This window comes from Fulvia fulva, chromosome 13 (genome assembly GCF_020509005.1).
Source record: "Fulvia fulva chromosome 13, complete sequence".
Lineage (NCBI taxonomy): Eukaryota > Fungi > Ascomycota > Dothideomycetes > Mycosphaerellales > Mycosphaerellaceae > Fulvia > Fulvia fulva.
This window is the reverse complement of record NC_063024.1, coordinates 98,947-122,390: the sequence shown is the minus strand read 5'-3', so window position 1 is coordinate 122,390 and position 23,444 is coordinate 98,947. Positions and strand designations below refer to the sequence as shown.

Genomic DNA, 23,444 nt, shown 5'->3' with positions numbered 1-23,444 from the left:
ACCTGCGCCTGATCCCTACGGCCACCTGCGCCACGGGGAGCGACTTTCCTGCACGCCTTTGTTGCGAGACGCAGGCAAGACAACGTATCTCAAGCCAGACATGCCGAATGTCTGCAAAGCTGTATTGCCACAGCAAACTTGCCGTCTCACACACTCGCATCAAAGCTTCCTTTGGCCATTTCCTTTGTACGAAATGGCTAATGCAAGTCTTACAGCAATCTGCTGCATTGATAGACAGTGTTTGCTGCTATTGCGAGACATCTACTGGGGTTCAGAAATGTTGCACAAACAGATCGGGCAGCATGGCCAGATGGATCGAGCGGGTATATCTATGCCCATCTCTCGTCCAGAAGTTCGCTTTGGCATCACCAACCAACCTCAAGCAACCAAGAACACAAGACCACAATGTCTGGAAACCAAAACAACAAGAACAAAAAGAACGCCAACAAGTCCACAGCTCCGCCAATGGATGGCCAGCTGGCCATTGCAATGCAAGGCGCGGACATCTCTGGAAACGACGACAAGCCAGCCAAGCTTCCCTTCGAGCTTCAGCAAGATGGGCAGCCCAAGATCAACCCAGAAGACAAGAAAGACAAGGATCCATCTTTCTACGACGAAGAGTATGCCGTATCAAACATCACTGGTACGCAAGGCGAGAAGCTGGACATCCGCGTCAACAGGCTCGCCATCAGCTACAATCTACTTCCAAAGGAGTTCTACTGCTACTCGGTCGCCCTCCCACGGATCAGCGGCAGAGTGGTCACTAAACGCCACATCAAGAAATTTCTCATGCGCGAAACCTTGATCACTGGACAGCCCTGGAGTGCAGCTTTTGCAAGCAACAAGATCTTCACGGACTGGGATTCTCTGATCGTAACTGCGGATCCGAAAATTGGGTTGCCGACACAGCAAGGCGACAAAGCCACGGCTACCTTCCCATTCCGCAACCAGAGCGATCCACCAGGAACAGCACCAACACCTGTCACTTCAACAATCACATGTCTCGCTGTCATCAGTCGCAGCGGCCTGACCGATTATCTCGGTCCCGACGGAATCAATGCTCCAACCTTCAACCACAGTGTCTGGATGCGAATCTTCAATATGATGCTCAAACACTTCGCTGCCCAAGCTAACAACACCATTACGATTGGCAATAAACTGTTCAGGACTGTGCCATCCAATGCGCAACGTCTGCCATCAGGTCTACTGCCACAGCAAGGCTTCTTCGCCTCAGTTCGACCAGTCAACAAAGGGCTCCAGGTTCACTTCAACACCGCTGCTGCCGCTTTCTTTCCTGCGATACCTCTGCACAAGTTTTTGCAAGGATACTTCGGGCCTACGCTCAACCTCGAGTCTGTGAATGGACACCTCAGGGCGGAGATCGTCGCCACGATTACTGGCTTGAAGGTCCGCTATATGTACAACCCTCCAGATCCAGACACTCGTGCGAGGTCTCCTCCCTTGGCAAACGCGGCTGCCGGCCGCCTCAAGACCGTCAACTCACTTGGTGGTTCAGCAGATGCGGTCAGCCGGCCACTTCAAGGCTATCCTGCACAGACGTCATGGACTGTGGAGCAGCACTTCAACACGAACGTTCTGACACCACCTGCGCGGATCCAGTGTCCTAAGCTACCTCTCATCAACGTCGGCCCAAAGAGCACTCCACAGAACCGGAATGCTGAGGTCTGGATTCCTATGGAACTGCTCATGATTGAGCCGAACCAACCTCTGCGTACAACTGTTCCAGAGAACGACATGACTCCCATGGCGACCCATTCGCGTCGTCGTCCTCTCCAGAACGTAGCTCTTCTGGAGGGTGCCGGCCTCCAGCTTCTCCAGAGGTCCATGTTGATTCAACATCGTGTTATGCAGATTGCCGGCGGCGCTGGTCAGTTGATGCATACTGTCGGCAGGTTTCTCCCACTTCCTGAGCTACAGTATCGCGGTCAGGGACGTGCCGAGAAGCACAGAATGAAGAGTGGCAGATGGGATCTGAAGCGCCAAAAGTTTCGGTCTGGTACGAAATTGGACAAACTTCTTGTCATCATAGTAGCCGATGCGAACTTGGATAAAAGTCAAGTGCAGCAGACGCTCAACAAGGTTGCTCGAGGTCTCGACGGCTATGGTGTGGAATGTACCGGTGCACAATTTGCACACGCGCCAAATGCAGGCTCAGTTCACCTGTCCGCAGCATACGACAGCTTTCGGCAGCCCTCTATCAGAACAGTCTTGGTCATCTTACCTCGGAAAGACTTCAACATGTACTCAGAAGTGAAGACCTGGGGCGAGCTCGGGAAAGGAGTGAATACCATATGTGTCACGAAGGACAACGCGACGAGAAGCCTTCACAAGCCAGACTTTCAGGGCAATCTTGCATTAAAGTTCAACGCTAAGCTTGGTGGTAAGAACCACACTTTGGGCAATAGCTTTCAGGGACTGTTGCACTGGGAAAGTGGGGCAACGATGGTGGTCGGAGCCGATGTCACTCATCCAGGACCTTCTAGCATTGAGTACTGCCCATCTATCGCCGCTGTTGTTGCTAGCCAGGACAAAGACTGTGTGCAATTTCCAGGCTCGATGAGACTGCAAGCAAGCCGTACAGAGGTGAGATTGTTTCTGACACAAACTTACTGAACTCCGCTAACATTCTACAGACTATCCTCGACATGCAGGGCATGATGGTGGAGAGGCTTCGTCACTGGAAGGTCAAGAACAAAGACACACTGCCCGACAGCATCTTGTACTACCGCGATGGCGTAAGCGAGAGCCAGTTCGCTATGGTCAAGCAGCAGGAGCTTAGCGCTATCAGAGCTGCCTACACTCAAGTTGCCGGACAGGACGCTAAAGTAGCAATCACGGTGGTCGTCTGCACGAAGCGTCACCAGACTCGGTTCTACCCACGAGCCAAGCAGGAAGACCTTGGTGAAAAAGAGCTTGAGCACTTCGACAGAAACATGAACTTCAACAACGGCCTAGTCGTTGACGACCCTGCGATTCGAGGTCCTCACTACTTCGACTTCTACCTCCAGGGCCACCAAGCTCTTCAAGGCACCGCTCGTCCGTGTCACTACTTCGTCATTGAGAACGGCATGGACTTCGGTCCAGACGACCTGCAAATGATCACCTACGGCCTCAGCTGGGTCTACGCCACCTCACTCACACCCATCTCTCTGGCGGCTCCTGCTTACTACGCCGACAAGTTGTGCGAGCGTGGCAGAGCTTGGCTTCGCCCACTGCTGGTGAGAGGCCACGGGCTCCGACCTACACCACAGCAGGTCGCTGCAATCATTGCACCACTGGGCCAACACGCGACTGATCAGCAGAAGAGGAACCATGTCGCTGCGCACTACGCTAGTGGACAGAATGCCGGTCCGGTCATCTTCTGGCCTAGGAATGGAACCCTCAAGAACCCTTGCCACCAGGCCATTGAGGACACCATGTTCTATGTCTAAGGTGTCGTCGATTCTCATCTCACACCACTTCAGATCAACGCATGCCATCACGATCCACATCACCCCACACGAAACACCAAAAACACCAAAAACAACGCTGTATAGTACGCAATCCGATTTACGAGCGCCTCAGGGTTGCAAGTCGCAGTATCCAACACTGTCGGCTCCGTTTGGAAAGGGAACATGTACCAGTACGCATTCTGATTTACGAGCGCTTTCGGGTTGCAAGTCGCAGTCACAGCACTGTCGGCTCAGCGAAGAGAACTTCGGTCTCAATCACACTCTTTTGTAACGAGCAGAATATTGTACTACTACTTTCTACATAGCATGAGCGTCTTCGGGTTGCAAGTCACTGTGCGCTGCACTGTTGGCTAATGGGAATACATTTTGGGTCTTCGTACATACTTTCACATCCTTGCCTCGTTGTATGGAAGGGAGCAAAGCGTGAATGCATCATTGTTTTCTTCTACATAGTATGACGCTTTGGGCAGGACGCCAGCATCCTGCACAAGTCGACTAATCACAACCTCCTGCATTAATCAGAATCTTCCTCACAATCGTGATTCATCTCAACATCTCTCTTCGCCACCTTCACTTCTGCGCCCTCGCGGTCTGGAGGTGGTGGGAGGTAGTCCCCGTAGCCGCCATACTAATGTTGTCAGTTCAGGCATCGCTGACTTATCCTTCAGTCCATGAGATAAGGTGCCACTTACTTTGCCATAGCCTCCTGCACAAAAGCCATTAGCCACCGTACATTTTTGTGATCAAGCTTGGGAGGTCGGGTACTTACTGTATGTGGAGAAAGTTGGGTACGCTTCTGGCAGATCGAGCGCACTCGCCGTGCTTTCTGTGCGTGCTGGGCGTTCGGGTTCGACAGGGCGTGGCGCTAGGCTGCTCATCACCGCGGTCGCGAGAGCGAGGAGGAGGGGGAGAGACTGCTTCATCTTGACGTTGCTGAGAGGTTGGTTGCTCTTGGTCTGTTGTTTCCTCTATGACTCGTGCTCTACGTTGGGGATTGCGGCGATTGAGGGAAGGAGCGCGGTAGTGATGGCAGCAGTCAAATTCCTCCTCGATGGTGAAGCTTATACTGTCGTCTTTGACTTCCCACTGGAACTTGGATCGTGAGAGGCAAACATTTTGGGCAGGACAGGGCGCGAAGAGCGTGTCATCGAAGCTGTACAGACACGAGTGTTAGTGAGAGGAGGCACGTGTGCGAGGTGTCATGGTTGGACGTGCTCGTCGAAGAGGAGCATGTCCAGCTTCTCATGCCAGGCTGGCGTTTCGAATGTAGTTTGGTCAAAGCCTGTAGGTAACATGGCTTGATTGGTCGCTGGTGTCGTCTCATTTTCCAGAACTGGTTGCGTGGTGGTCATGCTTGCTGTTGAGAGTGAGGGAGAACTGAGGCAGATTGCAGAACGGATGTCGATGATGTTGTATGTTCGATCGCCCCCTCATTACCAACGGTCGTGCGAGAAGCACGTTGACACGCCTGTGTCCATGTGGTGAAAGTGTTTCGTGCAGCAGCATCATGCACACCTTAAATGAGTCGCGTTGACAGCTGCGCCACGACGTGGCACAGCGCTGGTCGTGATTGGCAACGTAACGAAGCACCCGATATCGTGCTGCCCACCGCGCATGTGTACATCTTTCATTACAGCGAGCTTTCTCATAACGATCATGATGGTCATCACAGAAGTGTTGCATTGCAACTCCTCAATGACGACTCGCAGGTCTCGAGAACACTCCACTGCCCACGACGATCGTGCCACCATGCTCGGGTGCTCCAGGACCCGCTGCTGTCCACGTCTGCATCATGACATCTACACGGTGCCCTTGCTTGAGATCATTGACACTAGCCGATGTGCCTTTTGATGCTACACCACAGAGGAATCCATTTTCCGTCCTGTCCTGGTACAGCGCAACGTAGCGATCCACTTCCCAACTGTCGTCCAAGGGCTCCCAAGTAGCCTCAAACCCAAGTGGTGTCGAGTAAACTTGCACATTCTTCGGAGGTGGCGCAGTATTTCGCTCAGCTGTTGCTCGGACAACTTCAGACCACTCGCCTTTCTCGTGCAGACCGCCGCTGGCTCGGACTTGAAACTCCCACTTCTCTCCAGGACTCGTGAAAGTGTGGTCGATGCGGTTCATGCCTGTGTAGCCTTCGTTCCAATCAGATTCACCCTGCTTTCGCTGACGAGTGTCGTAGCCGTGACATCCATACACAGCATCGAAGGTGCAAGCCACACCATAAGGCGCCCCAAAAGCTTTGAGGTTCGAAGGTACAGGCAAGGCCCGTTTCGGTATATGCTTCGGCATCGCCAGCGGCTTGTTGCCATAACCGAAAGCGTGATGGAGTGTTCGAGAGAAGGCGCATGCGATCTGGTAGTCTCCGAGAGCATTTGGATGCAAACCATCGAAAGTCCCCTTGCATTCGTCAGGAACATAGCCGTAGCTGCGCTCTATCTCGACACCTTCAATGCGTGATCTGGAAGTGCTCCACCCAGAGATGGCATGATGAAGCAATGAGTTGTACTTCGATGTCTTTTTGACCAGATCGTCCCTGCCGGTATGAGTCCTTTGAGGAATGTTACCCATCACAAAGCGGATGTCCGGGTTCGCAGCCCGTGCCTGGTCAATAAAAGTCTTCGTATCCTCGAGAGTCTCCTCTGCACCAGAGCTCACGAACCAGGCGAGGTCATTAAAGCCAAGCATAGTTAGGAGCATGTCCGGCTTGTAGATGGAGACTTGCGAATATATCTCGTCCTTTGCTTGCTTCATCTGACGTCCAGTATGCGCAAAATGCTCCCGATCGAAGTCCGGTGAGATGTCCTTGGCATAGCCTCCTGCCATGGAATCTCGTTCATCGGGATCCTTCTCTCCTGGGAGCCGCGGAGGCAGGGGCGGATGTGACTTTGGTGGTGGGACCGTCCCTGTATACGGTCCTACAAACCTGACTTTGACGTGCGGTGCTGCATGTTGGAACCACTCCCAGATGCGATACCGCCAAGTCCAGTCACCCTCTTCGCCGTGGGTCATGGAATCGCCCACAATCATGATCGTGAGGCGTTCCGGAGCTAGATGAGAAGGAAGGTTCATTGTGGCGGTGTCGGGGGCTTTGTTGGAGATGGAATACCCACAGGAACAATGCGATCACGTCTGGTGGTCAAGATAGAAGTCTTTCCTGCGCGTTTCTCCCTCTACATGCAGTTTTGGATGACCAGGATACTTGTCGTCTTGGTTGGGACTGCTCAGTGCTCAGAGATGGATTTCTTGACGTCACCTGGAACTCTGTTTACCGAGCCTTGGTACCGTGAAGAAGCAGGACATCAGGGGAAGAATACCTCCATCTGCACAAGAAGATGTGGCTTGATGGAGGAGATGATGCAAGTGAATGAATGTCGGGGAAATGGTATGAGAAGAATGCAAGGATTAGGTTCTGGCCACCCATGCTCCTGCAGACTTCACGGCCTCCTGCTTACATCACGTCTTCCCTTGCATCACTCTCAACGTCGTCTTCCCTCTTTACCGTCGACACCCAATCATCCTTAACAGCATTCGAAGTATTGCAGTTCGAGCAGCATGACTCATACACAGTACTCTGCCACAACGATCCTGCCGACGACTCGACACATCACACGCCAGAACCCTCCAAGGGCTACCTCCGCGCAATCAAGGACAGTACAACTCCGTCTCGCTCATTCGAGTACAGCATCCTCGCCGCATCTTCTCCACTATATCAAGACTCCCTTGACACCTCTGAAGATCACTGATCATAAAGGCAAGGCCGCCCAGTGCGCATAGCAGAGTAACTCCAAGCATGAAAGCCACCGTTGAATTCAGTCCACCAGGGCCTGTCCGGCGGCGAATTCTACTGTCGGACGCTTCTGTGTTCAGTGTTCCGTATAGTCTGGCCGTTGTGGTCGGGTACGGATCGGTGTAGTATGGGGGAGGTTCGTCTTCATCTGAAGAGTGACGATGATGATGGTGTCTGTGATCATCGTCATGGTGCTTGCCGTGGTCGCTTAGGATGCCATCGGCGTATCCATCAATTGCGCTATGGCCTATCGAGTGCTGTACTGGCTGCTCGTGGTTTTGAAAGTGGCAGTGGCCGATGTCTGCGTGCGCTGGTGCCGCTGACCCGGAAGGGTCGCCTCCATGCATGGTTACAGGCTTGATGCTGAAGCCACACCGATGAGCGACTGACCGAAATAATCCACAGTCACTATGTCCGCATTCTGACACTGAGTACGGTGGCAGAGGTGACACGAAGTACTTGACGCTGGAGCCTAAATCCTTCTCCGAGACACCCGACTTGGCTGCTTCCAGCTGAGTGCACAACATCTTCGAGAATACTCAACGCGGGAAAACGCAGAGAATCGAAAGTTGATGGAAGATCTATTGGATTTCATTCGTCACACTGAACCACCACCCAACGGCCGCCTCACAAATTGATACCTCGACCACCCATCCAGCTCATCCACATGCTCTTCCCGCACAAGCTCATACCCGCCAATCTTCGGCAAGACAATCGCCCACACGAGCCAGTACACGCCGCCTCCAGCAATGATCCCCCAGCCGACCACACAGTGCAGGTAGTATGGCAGCGTCTCGTAGATGGCGTTTCCACCAGTCGGCGGGACGAATGGAGCGACGACGAGGTAAACGTTGCTCAGAAAGAAGAACAGCGCCACCTGCCATGTTGCTTTGAAGGGTGGCGACCAGTTCCATTCGGCTTTGTTCCAGTAGAGGTAGAGCAGGCCCAGTGCGACGAAAGAGTTGACGATGGCGAGGGGGTAGGATATTACGCTGGAGTGTGTTTGTTAGCATTCAGACCCTTGATCGAGGGAGCTGGGGAAGACTTACTTCAGGATGAAGTTGTACGCATCACCCGGCGGCGGCGCCAACATAATAATAACCGACACAAGCCAATGCTCAAACAATCCAGCCAACGGCGCATTGAACGGTCGATTCGAAGCCCAGAACCGCGAGAAGGGCAGGATCCCCTCCCTCCCGAGCTCCTGCACCAACCTGCCCTGCGAGAAGATGACACTCAGGACATTCCCAAACGCCGACAACGCCACGAAGACAGACAGAGCCCTCTCCGCACTGCCGCCGAACACATTTCTGAAAAAGCTCGCTGCCAAAATTCGCCCGGATGATAGAATCTCGTCTTTGGGGACGGCGGCGAAGTAGGCGATGTTGACCAGCATGTAGAGTACTGCAACGCTACCCAAGGCCAATGGTGCTGCGAGTTTGAGGGTCTTGACGGGATTCTTCGTCTCCGATAGGGCGTAATTGGCGTTCGAGTAGCCGATGTAGCTCCAGATGACGTTGTACAGTGCTGTGACAACACCGTAGGCACTTCCGGTAGTTCCTTCGAAGGCATTATCGAAGTTATGCGGCTTCTCGATCTTGAGCGCTCCTCCAAGTGCCGCCCAGCCAGACACCACGATGATCAAGATGACGATGAGTTTGACGATTCCAAGGAAATTCTGCAACCTCAACCCCCACTTCAACGCCAGTCCATGAATCAAAAACGCCGCAGTAATACACGCCAACCCAACACCCCTCTGATTCCACCTCCCCACCTCCACATCCGCCGCATTGAGGATATACTCCCCAAACACAACCGAATTACTCCCCGCCCACCCCAACAGAAGCACATAACCCGTATAAAACCCCGTTGCCGCAAACCGCGGCCGCCGGAACACGTACTCCAAGTAATTCTTCTCGCCGCCGTTCTTGGGGATGGCGGTGCCGAATTCGAGGTATACGGCCATGCCGGCGGCGGCGATGAGCATGCCTGCTACCCATATGAAGAGGGCGAGCCCGACGGAGCCGGTTAGGGAGAGGATTCCGGAGGGGGTTGCGAAGATTCCCGTGCCGATCATGCGGTTGAAGATTAGGAAGGAGGCGGAGATGACGCCGATTTGGCGTTTTTGTTGCTGCGCTTGGCCGGAGTGAAGGTCGTCTGAGGGGGTGTAGCCATCATTGTCTTTGTGGGAGGAGGAGGCTGTGTCGGAGGAAACGGTGGCGGTGCCCGTTGTCGGGCTTTTGCTGTACCACTTCATGTTTGAGTGTGCTCCCAGGAGTGGTGTTGATAGAGAAGCAGGACGGTCGGTCTCTGCAAGGGATTGAAGGGAGGAGGACACGGTCACTCTTTCATATTACCTTTCAAAGGATTGCATCGCCATTCGGGCCAAGACTCACGCAACTATGCCATGAAATCGTTACGAGAGAATAGGAAGGGAACGTCCGCTTACAGTAAGGCGCACACGATCGCATGTGAAAGAGTGTACCAATTGTGGAAGACGATTGGTGGTTTGGCGATCGTGTTGCTGGCGTGGACAAGCACGCCATACCCAAATTTTCGGGAGCGGTCCGTGCCTCTTGAACACATGGCGTGAGCCGCGAGACTCCACCTGTTCGCGTGGAAGACATGGTTTGGTTGTTCTCGATGCTAGCTTTGATGTCTGCTAGTTCGATGTCGGACGTGTAAGGCTGTTGGGTTGTTAGCGAATACATATCTGTCTTGACACAGTCTAGCAAAGAGCTGCGAGGCGCACGATGCCACGGCAAGCAATGAATCAGGCTGGCCAGGGCTCGATGTCGCCATCGCAAAGCCAGTATATGCCGCAGAGCGTCTGTTATGCCGATGAATGCCGCCGTGGGCTGGAACAGGAAATATGGTTTCATCGATGTTGCATTATTGCAGCACGATCCTTCAATGCGACTTGAAGCGGATTCACACCTTTGCAGACATCACGCAAGACGTCGCCATATTCTTTGGCCGTATGGATGAGCTTGTGCACAGCTCTGACAACGCCACAATGCTCACCAGGACCTCATGCTCGTGGAAGCAGGCTTCACGAACGAAGGAGTCAGCTGAACGCGTAATAGAGGACAGCCGCTGCTGCTGCAGAGAGTGCCCTCCAACGTCGATCGGACTGGCTTTCCTCACCATGCCGACTACACGACTCGGTGCGCTGCAGCAGGTGAGGGTGCTGCGATGTACCTTTTCGGCCGCCTCAATGTGTCCTTACAACGGCATAGCTCTTCATTTCGGATGCTTAACCTTTCGTCCTCATCGACCTTCCCGCGTCTTTGCAGTGACCTGGCATCGCTCAACAGTGAATCCTATCTCGAGTAATACCGTTATGGCACCAATCCGAGACCGACGCTCTTTCCGTATCGCTCCTGCTACGTCGTCGTGGGAACTCCACCTGTGTTGTATGAAGAGGATCCTCGCGATTGCGACTAAATGCAGGCAGCGTTGAGAGCCGTTGTCTTCGGCGTGGAGTTTGGTGTACTGGTTCTCGTTCGTAGACCGCCTCAGGCCGCATTGAAGTTCGTTGACGCATCGTGAAAGTCGAGACTGGGGAGAGCCAAGCGGACTCGCGAGGCTGACGGCAGCATGTATCGGACGCTCCATGTCGCTGTCGAAGGTGTGAATCACAGCGACGTAGGACATTCATCCAAGGCCAGGAGACTGACTTCACATCAGCCGGACAACGTGATGCATTGCCGCGACTTGCAATCGAGGAAACTGGTTGTAGACGGCCGGGCCCGGGGCATGGGGAGCATAAGGCCATGCTCAGGTATACGGCGTACTGCGTATCCTCGATCACGGCTCCCGACGGTCTCGCCGTCCACCCTTTCCTGCCATCTTCCGTTCAACTACACCGGCCATCTGGGTATTCAGTGACCCCTTATCGGGACAGCACGAACGACAGGCTATTCTAGAGCAGTAGCGCGTCCCCCAAAGGACTTTCAGCGACATGTCAAGGTACCTTCGAAGCGAGACTTCACCCTCAAGATTCAGCTCATGCCGCCGCCACGGAAGCTCGTCCTACCACTGAGATGGACTGAAATGGCCCCAAAGTGATATGAGCGCAGACGGCATGGCTGCTGATCTAGAAGGCACCTGGCATTGTCGGCAACCGCGCCGACAGACTCCAATGTCCGACACGGTGGCCTCCGTACCCGGACAACTTAACCTCTAGGCGTGTTCTTCTCTTTATCGATGTCTGGAGCACGTCACGACCAACCCTAGTCTGCCATCGACTCGAGGCTCAAGGACCCAAACATTAGAAGAAGCGGTGCTGCACAGTGATCATCAGAGCTTAAGTCTTCATTATTTGCTTCATGCTAAAAGGGTATACTGCAGTCTATCGCTCAATCATCATCGCCTCGTAACGCAAACTTGGACAGAATCGTACCGTCTATCACACCCATTAGCTCATAACTGGGACTTCTAAGCCTTCTCTACATCCTTCGCCTGCTTCTCTGCCTTGCGCTCGGCTTCAGCCCTCTCCTGCGCAGCTAGACCGACCTCTGTCACCTCATGTGTGGTTGTCAGCTCCGTCTTGCTGACAAGTAGAATGCACACCAGCCCCGCCGCGGCAAAGGCCGTGTACATGATCCACATCGCCGAAAGCCCATCTGCAATGGCCGATCGAGCAATGGCTCTTTGGTCCCTTGGAAGGGCGTTGATCATCTCAACATTCGCGCCGGCGTCTCCAGAGCTGATGAGCTCGGCAGCCGGACCGAGCTGCTCTAGACGACCGGTCATGTGTTTGAGCTGATTTGCGTAGACAACCTGGCCAACGACTACACTGACGGCAGTAGCGATGTTGCGCACGAAGTTGAAGGTGGCCGTGCCAGTGGCGATATCACTCTGCTTGATCTTGGTCTGGAGTGCGACCAACGGAGCCTGGAAGTTTGGACCGTTGCCGATGCCGACGACGAGTTGGTAAATGATCAGCTTTGCCCAGCCAGAGCTGGCCTGGAAGTTGATCAAGAGACCATATCCGAGCACCATGGTGGTCATCCCAAAGTACATTGGAATGAGGTAGTTGCCAGTGTTTCCGATGAATGCTCCAGTTGCGGCTGCACTGACACCCGTCATCAAGACAGCAGGCAGGATGTATACACCTGCCAGGATTGGCGACGCTCCCTTGACTGCCTGGAAGTATAGTGGCAGGTAGTAGAATGCGGAGATGAAGACGTACGAGTGGAAGAAGGCCACCAGCAGAGCACCGACGTTGTTGCGGTACTTGAACAGTCGAAGCGGGATTATCGGGAATCTGGCGAACTTCCACTCGATGAAGCCGAAGATGACGACGCAAACGACGCCGAAGACGAGCAGGCAGATGACAGTCGCAGAATCCCACGGGAAGGTGACCCCGCCGTACTGGAGACCGAAGAGGAATAGCAAAGTGCCGCCGATGATCTGGGAGGTGGTCAGGTTCTGCTGCTCTAACTCGCTCGAAGCGTACTCACGAAAAAGCTGCCGGCCCAGTCGATGACCTTCAAGCCCTCGATGAGGGGCGTCCGAGGTGTCTTCAGCTTCAAGAAGAAGAGGATGATGAAGAATGCAATGCCATCAATCGGCAAGTTGATGTAGAAACACCTAGACGTAAGTCAGCAACGTTCCAGTCTTCCAGCATATCGTATCACTCACCATCTCCACGTCACACCAGACGTAAAAGCACCACCAACGACCGGACCCAGAGCACAAGCAATCGCCCACACACCACCAATCATGCCCAAGTACGTGCCCCTCGTCCTAAGCGAGAACAGGTCACCAATGATGGTATCAACCAGCGTCAAAAGACCTCCGCCAGCGGCACCTTGAATAGCACGCGCTGTGATCAACATACCAACATTGATCGAGAGACCGCAAACCAATGATCCGATCATAAAAAGCGCATTTGCGAGCAGAAGCATAGGCTTGCGTCCGAAAATATCAGCCAGCTTGCCCCAGATGGGCGTCGATGCTGCGTTGGCGAGGAGGTACGCGGAGCCCACCCAGGTGTATGATGCGGTGGAGTTGAAGTGTTCGGCGATGGCGGGTAGGGCGACGGTGACGATTGTGGTGTCGAGGGCGGAGAGGAAGACTGCTAACTTTGGGGGTCGTAAGGATATTGTTTTCCTGGTTTTGTGGTTGTGGAAATCTTACCGATAACGCAAGCATTACCATTGCAATCAAGCTCTTCGGCTTTCCATCCAGCGCTCCCATGTCATCGTCACTCTCTTCTTCCTCGGGAGCAACATCATTACTACCACCATCACTCCTCGATGGTAAATGCGGCTCCTTTTCGGACAGGTCGTCCGCTTTGCTGTGGTCTAGAGACATTACTGTGCCGTTTCCCCTCAAACCAAAGGGCGAAAGAGTGGCATGCAAGGATTCTACAGTCACAGCGAACCACAAAAAGTACAATCTCCGTACCTTATATCGAAACTCATTTGTGGCGCGTCATCTCAAACCACTCCCCAGTACCGCATTTCTCGCCCACCCAACGGAGGTTCGTGCATGGGTCAAAGGAAAGTCCAGATGCTGCGAACGCTTCGTGCTGGTCCGGGATTGGGTGGGAGGTGAAGGCCGATGGTCTCGCGATTCATATCTAAATCTAAGTTGCGGGTGTGAGCGGGCCGCTCGAGGGAGTGCGATGACTGGTCAAGAGCTAAGCGCTAAGACGAAGGGGGTATAGCTTGCAAAGCTTCGCATCGGACAAGTCGACGTCGGTCTTTAGAATCAAAAGCAAGTCCGCACAGGCACGTCGTATCTTTCAAGACGTGGACGGTGGTGGACATATGAAAGTCCGTGCCTGGCGATGGTGTCGATCTGCAGACAGATTCATGGTGAGGCTGATGTGCAAGACATGGGCTCTTGACAGTGTACATCATGACTGTTTCTTCTGGGATCCATCTCTCCAGGACAAAGGGCTGCGCCTCGCGTGTCGTTCCCGCTTTAACGCAGCAGGATGTGAGTAGATTATGAGCCTGGACACTGGAGCAGCCCAAGACCGCATGTCCTGGTCTCGCGTGATGGCCGCATCAGCCTGACTTGCGATATCGAAAGAGCACCCCGCCTGCACGATACGCGACTGCTGGTGAACGGCTAAGCTATGCTATAGGTCATGTTATTACAGGTACAGAGAGTCGCGATGCTGGATCGCAGTCGAGGTCATCAAACTCAGTGAGTCTGGTCCGCTGCGAAGATAGTGGCTCTGTCTGCCCTGGAAGGCGTTTGGTCATATGCATGACATGATTGCTCAACCTAAGTATGATCCGAACGTCACGTAGACCAATGTAACGGCTGAGATACACTGGTCACGGAGTAGTATTTTATCGAGCATATACGCTGAAGACGAGTCAAATCTGTACAGATCGAGCATCATCGCGAGCACAGGTCTCGATCGCGATCTCGATGTTCAAGCTTGGGACCCGCGAGAGGGCGTTACACAGCCATGATATATCTCACGAGCCAGCATCGGAGTCCGGTCTCAGCAAAAGGAGGCTCTGCTAAAAGATGACCCAAGCTACTTCTGATTGCGATTGCGGTTTGATGCTTCCGCTGGAAGGAGCGACTACGAAGATCCATAAGGCTGATCCTTAGGACGCAGAGCAGCAGGTCATTTGTAAACAGAAGCAACGGCAGTATCTCTCGACCACATAACTGTCGTCAGGTACAATTCACCTGCTGTCGGAGATCAGAAATCAGCCAGACAGACCAGCAAGCACCAGGAACAGCACGGCCAGGGAAAGATGCCCGCCGCCACAGCAACACCCCCTCTATCCAGCCTTCCCAAACCACCACACCCAGCCCTCGCCACGGACGTCCTCTCCACCCCATCCTTCGACGAGAAACAATGGAAACGCGCCCAAATAGCAGCCTCCCACGCCTTCCAAAAGTCAACAAAGGCCGCAGCAGCCCCATCAATAGCGCCCAGCCACCCACCCGCAACCTCAGTCCTCCTCCAAGGCAAGCCCCGTCTCGCCACAACCTCCCTCTTCCTCTTCCCCGACGGCTCCGGCTCCGCCGCCTCCTACACCCACCTCCCACTCATCTCCCCCTCCCTCGTCGTCTACGGCCTCAACTGCCCCTACCTCAAGACCCCACAGAACTGGAAATGTGGTCCACAACATCTTACGCCACTGTACATCTCCGAGATCCAACGTCGTCAGCCGCGCGGGCCGTACTTTCTCGGCGGGTATTCCACCGGCGGGATTGCAGCGTTCGATGCTGCGCAGGCGCTAGAGCGGATGGGTGAGAAGGTCGAACGGTTGATCCTCATCGATACGCCCTGTCCAATTCACATTCAGCGCTTACCCTCACGCCTCATGACATACCTCAAATCAACGCAAATCTTCGACTCCCGAGGCCGGCAGCCTCCGGATTGGGTCTTCGAGCACTTCGAAGCCAACACCGCCAATCTCCAAAAATACCGCGCAAGACCATGTGAAGCGTACCGGGAGCCGAGTACGTACATCATCAATGCCGGACAAGGCGTTCTAGAAGGGGTGGAGAAGAAGTCTGGAGTGGAAGTGATGGAGATTTTCGAGGATGATTCTAAGGAGATGAAGTGGGTTTTGGGGAAGAGGGATGATTTTGGGCCGATGGGGTGGGAGAAGTTGTTGAATGGGGAGGATATACATGTGGAGGTTGTGGAGGGGGCGCATCATTTCTCGATGCTGAGGGGTGAGGCGGCGGGGAGAGTGGCGGGGTGTTTGGCGAGGGCGATGGGGGTGTGATGGCTCAGTCGAGGTCCGGTGTGTGAAGCCCACGTGATGGAAGTGCTGGAAAATGTCGACTAGCTTCCTCTAAAGTGTATACATGAAATCAGGCCTCTTGTCCCCGGCCACCACAATCTCATCCTCCGTCTTCCCTTCCAACAAGTAGTCCCGCTCGCCATTCCTGCGCTTCTTGTTCTCCCGCGCCAGCTTCGTTCGAATGAACAGCGTGCCACAGAACTGAAACAGGATGAGATATGCCAGTACAACGCTGTGACCGGTCCTGTAGCGTGGCTTCTCAGATTGGATGTAGATGTTGGAAGATACGATGCCTACAGGAAACGCTGTTAGCTTGCAGTTTCGGGTCATTTGTGGGTACCGACCATTGATGTTCCCAGCTCCAACAACAATCCCAAGCAGTACACCTCGTTTATATGAGCCTTCGACGTTATTGGCCGCCCAAGAGAGATCGTTGGGAATGGTTGGGTAGATTCCCATTGCGCCGAAGAATGTTCCCGCCTGTCTGAGCATGAGAGGTCAGCATTCTCTAGACCAAATCAGAAAGAGTCGGCCTGCTTACTGGACATGCGGATTTATCGCTCGCAAGGAGCATAGCGAAGCCCACAATAGCGAAGGCGACAATCGTCATAGTACAGATCCCTCGCTGCTGCGTGTGATCTGCTATCCAGTTCACCACGACCGTCATTACAGCCGCGACCGCGTAGGGTGGGACAGTCTAGAGCTGGACGTCAGCTGTTGGCGGTCTATGGCATCTTTGTTCAGCTACTGACCAGGAGCTGAGCATGCGTGCCTGAATACCCCATGCCGCCCAAGATCGTGGGCAGAAACAGGCTGAAGGCATATATGACCATGAAACTGCCTGCCTCGGTGACACTGTACGCCCAGCACTTCCAGTCTTTCAATGCTTCTATGACGTGGCGTTTGTCGTGATCCTTGCCGGTCTGGAATAGGTTGTCCTGGGCGAGGCGGTGTTGTACTCGTAGGCGCTCTTCTTCGGCCAGGAAAGTAGCCGTATCGGGCTGGAAGTAGTCAGCACAGTAGTTCGGATGTGTCGAGCTGTTCGATGTATTACCCAGTCAAACACAAACCACCAAGACATCGCACCAACAAGGATCGTCGCAAGACCCTCTATGATGAAGGTCCTGTCATCAGTCGGAGCTGCGTCTCACAGCTGCTGGGCATACGCCTCACCATGCGATGTGTTGTGCGAAGAAGCGTTACCGATGCCAGCACGGCTAGAATCAATGGACAAGGCCCTGTCCACAAGGGACGCAGCTATGAATTGGCGTCCGTCTGAAGGATTTTATTGCTGTGGTGTCGGACACTCTGGAGTGTTGGCAAGACGCGAGATGGATGTCGCGTTGTTCATGTTGGACGTCTCAAGGGACGAAAGAATGGGTGGTGAGGAAAGAGCGCGTCGCCGTTGACGACAGCCGCACTTTGACGCGACGCGTTTGTTGACTTGGCGCCATCTCCTCGACATGACATCGTCGACCAGGCGGCAAACATCAGCCCGACAATGGCGACGACGACACCCTACGACGCTCTGGCAGTGGAGGTGAAGCGCATCGCATCTTGTCCGTACCCAAGTCAGCTGCGCACACTCCGCGACATCGTCATCACCCAATGCAGCGACGCCGACATCACACAATGGGCTGCCGCAAACCCATGTCTGGTCGAGACACTCGTCTCCTGCTTGCTCGAAGGCCTGCAACAATGGCCGTACGTGCTGGATCTGGTCGCCAAGTTCGCCAGCAACCCCTCATGTCGAGATGCATTCTTACGCCAGGAGCCGACACTTCTCCATGGCGTGGTAGCGCAGGCCGCGAAGCAGGGGCCGACCAAGTCGAAGCATACCAGAGCAAGTGTTGCTCTTCTATCTACCCCTTTACCGGATACTGTCGCTCTGCCAGCCGAGACACAGACACTTCTCATGCAGCTGGTGGAAAATGCCGCCAAGAAGCCGTCCACTACCACAATCGAGCCGGTCCATATGCTCCTCCGAGGCACTGGGAAGATCCTCTTCGGCACGCCGAATCCCAACACGCTCGCTACCTTCGAGAATCACCTCATCGACATCTTGCAGAAAGGAGCCGGCTCGGGTGATAGTTGCCTCAGCCTTTACTGTCTTTCGATCATGAACATCGCTCGCTGTTCGGTTGACCCCGACTTCCGCCCTACTGCTAGCTCGTACAGCACGCAAGACTTTTTGGCAAGTACGCCAACCTCTTCAAGATGGAGAGCGGAAGCCATGCAGCAGTTCTTTGAGGGCAAGAAAGCTGAGAAGAGCATGCAACTCATCGTCCTCATTGCATACTCAGCCATCAGAGGTATCACCACCGATAACATCAAAGCTTTGGTGCTGGCCAACAATATCGTCACTGCAGTTCCTGCCGACATTCGCAAGAACTGGTGCATGTCGAATGCGACCACGATTCACAAATTGCACAACCAGCTGTGTGACCAGGAGCTCGATCAGACCGTCCGCACGCTTGCACTGCGCTTCGTCGGGAAACTATGCGAGATCGACTCGTTGCCTCACCCAGTACTGCAAGGGCTTGAGCGTACCTTCATGGAACCAAGAGTGGCTCAGATCGCACACGTTTTGTGCTCGCAACCGCAAGATCGAGATGTCTTCTCGGGACTGCTGGCTCGTGCATCAATCAGCGATCTGCTGCGGAAGAGCGTCGACTTCGCAGCTCAAGACGATTCCCAAAATCATGCTGTGGGCTTGGACGCAATCTCGTGTATTATGCGAGACACTCTAGCTGTCCTACAAGACCACAAGACGAGCGCGCATCAGATACAGGAGCTTCTCGGCGATGAAGGCTTCAATCACAGTCTGAAGCGACTGCACGAGACTCTCAGCTCGCCGCAGAACGTGTTCGCGGAGAAGACTTCGGGTGGTTGGTGTGTCAAAGCAATGCAACGTAAGAGATCGAATCTTGCACACACTGTTAGCGACCTACTGTTGAGGGCTTCGCAACGGGGAAAGGTTGCCTCACAGACTGTTTCCCTTCTGCTCAAACTGCATGCTCTTTCGGCACGGGGTGATTTAGAATGCAATCATGATCGGCCATCATACCGAGATCACTTCCCCGTCACTGAAGGAAACGCCTTGCTCGACAGCAAGGACCAGATTGATTGGCGGGAGGCTCTGCACACGCACTTCAATGCAAGAGCACAGGTCGAACAAGATGCAGTGACACGGCTTTTCACCAAAGCTTGCGCAAGTCTCGAGGCTCGGTGCGAGAACGTCGAGAAGCCGTTACGAGAGGAGCAAGAGCGATGTCGTCTGTTAGAAGAGCAAAACTCGGATTTGAACAGCGCGTTCGCAGAGATGGAGTCACGAAATCTGGATCTTGAGTCAAGAAGACGAGCCCTCGAGGCCGAGCGGAATGGCAATGTCCAGGAGCTCGAAGATAGCCGCAACGCGAACGATGCACTGCTGGACCGTGTCAGTCGATTGGAAGAGAAATTACGTGAGGCTCATGCTCAAGGCAAGAAGCAGCTTGCAGAGCTCAATGAAGCAAAACAGTTGGCCGAGCTCGACCATGCGACCGCTTTCGCGAGGAAGGAGGAAGAGCTTGATGATCTTCAAGAACAGCTGGAGGAGGCTGCTAAGGAAGCGACCGCCAAAGCTCGTGATACGGCTGTTATCCAAGATGATTTGATCAATGCAAGGGCTGAGTGCAATCGCCTCGAAGATTGCATCTCGGAGAAGGACGCCCAGACGACTGAGTTCGAGACACAGATCAATGATCTCAGGCGTATCAACGAGGAGCTTCACGTCGCGAACACGCAGCTTCAAGCTGATCTTGCTGCGGCTAACAGCAACCTGGTCCACGGAACACAAGAAGCATCCGAACTGCTCCGCCACATTGAAGAGCTCAAGTCTGAGCGTGTGGAGCTGGTCCGATCCACAAGTCAGCAAATCGCTCATTTGCAAGGTACCATCGACGCCAAGCAACAGCAGGCATCGGATCTGGCGCAGACCCATCAAGAAGCGATCGAAACCCTCGAGCAACAGATTGCTGAACTACATCAGAGCTCGCAGGAGAAAGAGGACAAATACACTACCGACCTAGAGGCTCGTGATGTCAAGATCACCGACCTGAAGAAACGAGTCCTTCGCTACCAGCAAAAGTGCGAGCAAAAAGATCAACAGATCGCCGAAGCCGAAGCCATGCGTAGCAACCTCATGGCCGCCATGGGACTTAATAAATCCCAAGCCCGCACAACCTTACCACATCGCTCCCGCGAGTCCGTCGCATATGACATACCACAAACGCAAGAAGACCCTACACCACCCACCCCGGCCTCCGGCAACGACGGTATGAACATCGAGCCCCAAGATCACGATCAAGACATGAACGGTTCCTTCGTCTCCAATGCTTCTTCCCAAGAGTCCAAGAACGGCCGTACACCAAAGCGGCCGCGTCCGCGACGTTCCATTGTGGTTCCTGCCACTGTGACTAAGACTAGAGCAAGTATGGGAGGCCCGGCTAAGCCTTCCAAGACGCAGCAGATCTTGGCGGCCAGGAGACAGACTCTGGGAGCTGTTAGCACGAATAAGCCGAGCCAGAGACCTGTGAGTTTCAAGACGCCCACGAAGAGTGATGTGCTGGGAGAGGATGAGTCGACGTTTGATGGGAGTGATTTATTTGCTGGGACGCAGGCGGCGAGGATGGTGGAGATGGGAGGGGGCGGGGATGAGAATGCTTGAGGGAAATGATGGTTGTGGTTCCTTGGGCATTACTACAAGTGTTGGATAGCTGTGCACTGATCTATCTCTGGGCAAGTGATCACTCCATGAGACAGCTTCCTGATTAGAGCACTGCACTACTCTTCCTCCTTCCAGAAGATCGTCCAGGAGACGTTCCCGCTGAGATTCCATAAGTTCACATTCAAGATTGGTTCGGAGTATGGAATCATTCGAATGCCAGGATCTCCCCCAGCATCCGCGAACCACTTTTAGAAGCGTTGACGGGGGCAAGCATCGAAATTAGCGTAGCCTTGCATCAAGAATGGCTCGTCATTCGACTTTCAATGCCCAGACTGTTGGTATGACAGCATACTTCACCCTTCGTGGCTGTGGACCGCCTTCACAACCACAGTCAAGCGGTGATCCGGACTTCCGCCGCGACTAATAGAAGCTGTGATGCTAGGTGTTGATCCTACGCAATAGACTGAGAACAGGTAGTGCAGAGATCTGGTATTCCTGCATCGGGGTGCCGTTCAGCCGTACCTGTCATGTTTAGTGAAAAGCGAACAGTGCGAGGTATTGGCGCCGTGAGCCAAGTGCGCTGTTGCAGTGATCGTGTGTAGAGATGACATATCGGTTCTCCGACGGAGCTGTAGGTACAGGCCGACAGGTTGTGTGGAGATGGAGATGGAGGTAGGAAAGATACATAAGGCGGCGACGAGTCCTTGATATCGAGACTCATCATCAGCAACATCATCAACAGCACAGTAGCAAAGGAGCAGCTTACACCATTTCATCACAGTATCCCATCAGTTCATCAAGCAACAATGCAGCTCCACCACATCACCGCCTTTATCGCTAGTCTGGCTCTGACAGCAAACGCCATCCCCGTCCCAGACGACGGCCCAGCAATGGAGGCCAGCCTTCAAGCCCGCGCCGACCAAGCTAATGAGCCCTACGATCGTCAAGTTCACCCCGACGAACTTGATGCATTGCTCACTGTACGCCATTCCCGCCATTCCCCCATCCACATTCAATCATCATCCTGACACCCCCCCCCCACAGCACCGCGACCTCGAAGACTTCGACGTTGACGCACCATTGACTCGCCGTGACGCTGAACCTGAGGAGGTGAGTCTTGACCCTGTCATCTCATCCTGTTCCTTCAAGCCTCTCAATTCTGACGTCCCTACAGTCCCATCTAACCAAACGTTTCCTCGACAACGACTCCTACGACCTCGACGTCTACGATGATCGTATCTTCTGGCGTAACGGTCGCAGGAACTTCTTTGGCAACCGTGGGGGATTCTATGGACGGAACCGTGGGGTGAGGTTTTTTAATGGACGACGGGGCTATGGGTATAATTATAACTGGAATAACAGGGTTTGGTAGATGGGTGGCCGGGCTAGGGGGTGTAGGTGGGTATGGAAGATGGATAGATGGATAGACGGAAGGGTGCTTGGTGTTGAGGTTGGAGTAATGAGTAAAGATGATGGGATAGGATAGATGTATGAATGATGAGATGAGGTTTCTTGACTTCGTGGAGCTGTTGGAGAGCATGACAAGGACTGCATTTGTACCGCCGGCGTAGATCGTGAGCACAACTCCCGCCATCATGGGCCCTCGGGCTGTGCCAAGTCTCTCGGATGTTTGATGCGGAGGATATGAACGAGAAGGCCTTCGTCCTGGCTGGTCTGCGCTTACGAAACGCCGTGATCACTATGGCGATGTCTGCGCTTTTGTACCGACTAGTCAAGATAAGAACGATCGAGGTCAGTGAATCGAGGTCAAGCATGTGGTGAAAGCAGAGCTATGTCTGGCTCTCACCACTGCCCACGATTACATACGACCGCAGGTTCGTAAACGTAGGGCGTATGTTGTTTCTCCTGCCTCTCTCGCTAGCTGCCGTCGATCTGTTTCAACTTGCCCAGGTGGTTCTGACAAATATATTGTTACAGAGTTGAACCCTTGGCACATACGACCACAGGCCAATGAAAGCGAGGAACCCCGTCCGCTCTTCCATATCTAAGCATTGGACCGCAAGATTAGTACTACGGTAGGTGACTACGTGGGAATTCCTTGTGTTGTATGTTTTTGCCACTTTCTTTTTGCAGAAACTTTGCTCGTGGAGTGGCACGAGCTTCGCGCTAAGTAAGAGTTTGTTGCGCGTCGTGTACAGTCGCACGTCGTGCACAGCCCAATGAAAGTCAACTGTTGCCTAGGTGACATTAGTCGATACTTGATTGAGTAGGCCTAAGTTTAGTGGAGGTGTGCACGACGTGCGACTGTGCACGACGCGCAACAAACTCTTAGCTCGCCGGACTTCGCCCGGTGGTGATCAGTCGAGATGATTTACATCCTAAAGATCTACGATCCTGCGAATTTGTTCAGTGCAGTATGCCTGTCAATCTGGAGGAAGCAAGCATGTTCAGAGTTAACATGAATCTGGGCAGCGCCTTAACTCAAGCAGGCTCAGACGAGCCTTGACAGGCAGCGATTGCTTCAACGCCTACTCTGACTATCACAATTCGCACATAAGAGTAAGTACTGGCTCCTTTGTGCCACCTGATAGCACAAGCAATATGCGCTCCTTGTCATAGACGGTTTACCGAGCCTTAAAGATACCAAAGCTCGCTCCCTAGAGCTTGAAAGATTTTACAGACCGAACACTTATCATCATTCTGCGACAACTTGAGATTTGCACTACTGACAGCTGCGTTAGCATCTCAACACCACTTTCAACTTCAGC

General features: G+C 53.7%; 9 protein-coding genes across 9 annotated transcripts; 4 read left to right on the top strand and 5 right to left on the bottom strand.

Annotated features, from left to right (window-relative positions):
- Positions 1-405: 405 nt before the first annotated feature.
- Positions 406-3,452, top strand: CLAFUR5_14106 (uncharacterized protein; the record flags this gene model as incomplete). The annotated part of the gene is made up of 2 exons (XM_047913254.1): positions 406-2,604; positions 2,655-3,452. 2 exons carry the CDS (start codon positions 406-408, stop codon positions 3,450-3,452), a joined length of 2,997 nt encoding a protein of 998 aa, XP_047769367.1.
- Positions 3,453-3,987: 535 nt separating this feature from the next.
- On the bottom strand, positions 3,988-4,396 carry CLAFUR5_14105 (uncharacterized protein; the record flags this gene model as incomplete). Its single annotated transcript, XM_047913253.1, has 3 exons — positions 3,988-4,101; positions 4,166-4,179; positions 4,243-4,396. The coding sequence occupies 3 exons, from the start codon at positions 4,394-4,396 to the stop codon at positions 3,988-3,990; spliced, it is 282 nt and encodes a 93-aa protein (XP_047769371.1).
- Positions 4,397-5,165: 769 nt separating this feature from the next.
- CLAFUR5_14104 (uncharacterized protein) lies at positions 5,166-6,548 on the bottom strand (the record flags this gene model as incomplete). The annotated part of the gene is made up of 1 exon (XM_047913252.1): positions 5,166-6,548. The coding sequence occupies one exon, from the start codon at positions 6,546-6,548 to the stop codon at positions 5,166-5,168; it is 1,383 nt and encodes a 460-aa protein (XP_047769370.1).
- Positions 6,549-7,864: 1,316 nt separating this feature from the next.
- Positions 7,865-9,523, bottom strand: CLAFUR5_14103 (High-affinity methionine permease; the record flags this gene model as incomplete). The annotated part of the gene is made up of 2 exons (XM_047913251.1): positions 7,865-8,258; positions 8,316-9,523. 2 exons carry the CDS (start codon positions 9,521-9,523, stop codon positions 7,865-7,867), a joined length of 1,602 nt encoding a protein of 533 aa, XP_047769373.1.
- A 2,183-nt stretch (positions 9,524-11,706) lies between these two features.
- On the bottom strand, positions 11,707-13,590 carry CLAFUR5_14102 (Efflux pump dotC; the record flags this gene model as incomplete). The annotated part of the gene is made up of 4 exons (XM_047913250.1): positions 11,707-12,684; positions 12,735-12,864; positions 12,916-13,358; positions 13,414-13,590. The coding sequence occupies 4 exons, from the start codon at positions 13,588-13,590 to the stop codon at positions 11,707-11,709; spliced, it is 1,728 nt and encodes a 575-aa protein (XP_047769372.1).
- Positions 13,591-15,002: 1,412 nt separating this feature from the next.
- CLAFUR5_14101 (Conidial pigment polyketide synthase alb1) lies at positions 15,003-15,989 on the top strand (the record flags this gene model as incomplete). The annotated part of the gene is made up of 2 exons (XM_047913249.1): positions 15,003-15,902; positions 15,942-15,989. 2 exons carry the CDS (start codon positions 15,003-15,005, stop codon positions 15,987-15,989), a joined length of 948 nt encoding a protein of 315 aa, XP_047769217.1.
- A 69-nt stretch (positions 15,990-16,058) lies between these two features.
- Positions 16,059-17,088, bottom strand: CLAFUR5_14100 (uncharacterized protein; the record flags this gene model as incomplete). The annotated part of the gene is made up of 5 exons (XM_047913248.1): positions 16,059-16,300; positions 16,352-16,487; positions 16,549-16,704; positions 16,760-17,008; positions 17,062-17,088. 5 exons carry the CDS (start codon positions 17,086-17,088, stop codon positions 16,059-16,061), a joined length of 810 nt encoding a protein of 269 aa, XP_047769674.1.
- Positions 17,089-17,508: 420 nt separating this feature from the next.
- CLAFUR5_14099 (uncharacterized protein) lies at positions 17,509-20,715 on the top strand (the record flags this gene model as incomplete). The annotated part of the gene is made up of 1 exon (XM_047913247.1): positions 17,509-20,715. The coding sequence occupies one exon, from the start codon at positions 17,509-17,511 to the stop codon at positions 20,713-20,715; it is 3,207 nt and encodes a 1,068-aa protein (XP_047769768.1).
- An 806-nt stretch (positions 20,716-21,521) lies between these two features.
- On the top strand, positions 21,522-22,087 carry CLAFUR5_14098 (uncharacterized protein; the record flags this gene model as incomplete). The annotated part of the gene is made up of 3 exons (XM_047913246.1): positions 21,522-21,695; positions 21,760-21,825; positions 21,890-22,087. The coding sequence occupies 3 exons, from the start codon at positions 21,522-21,524 to the stop codon at positions 22,085-22,087; spliced, it is 438 nt and encodes a 145-aa protein (XP_047769767.1).
- Positions 22,088-23,444: the final 1,357 nt, after the last annotated feature.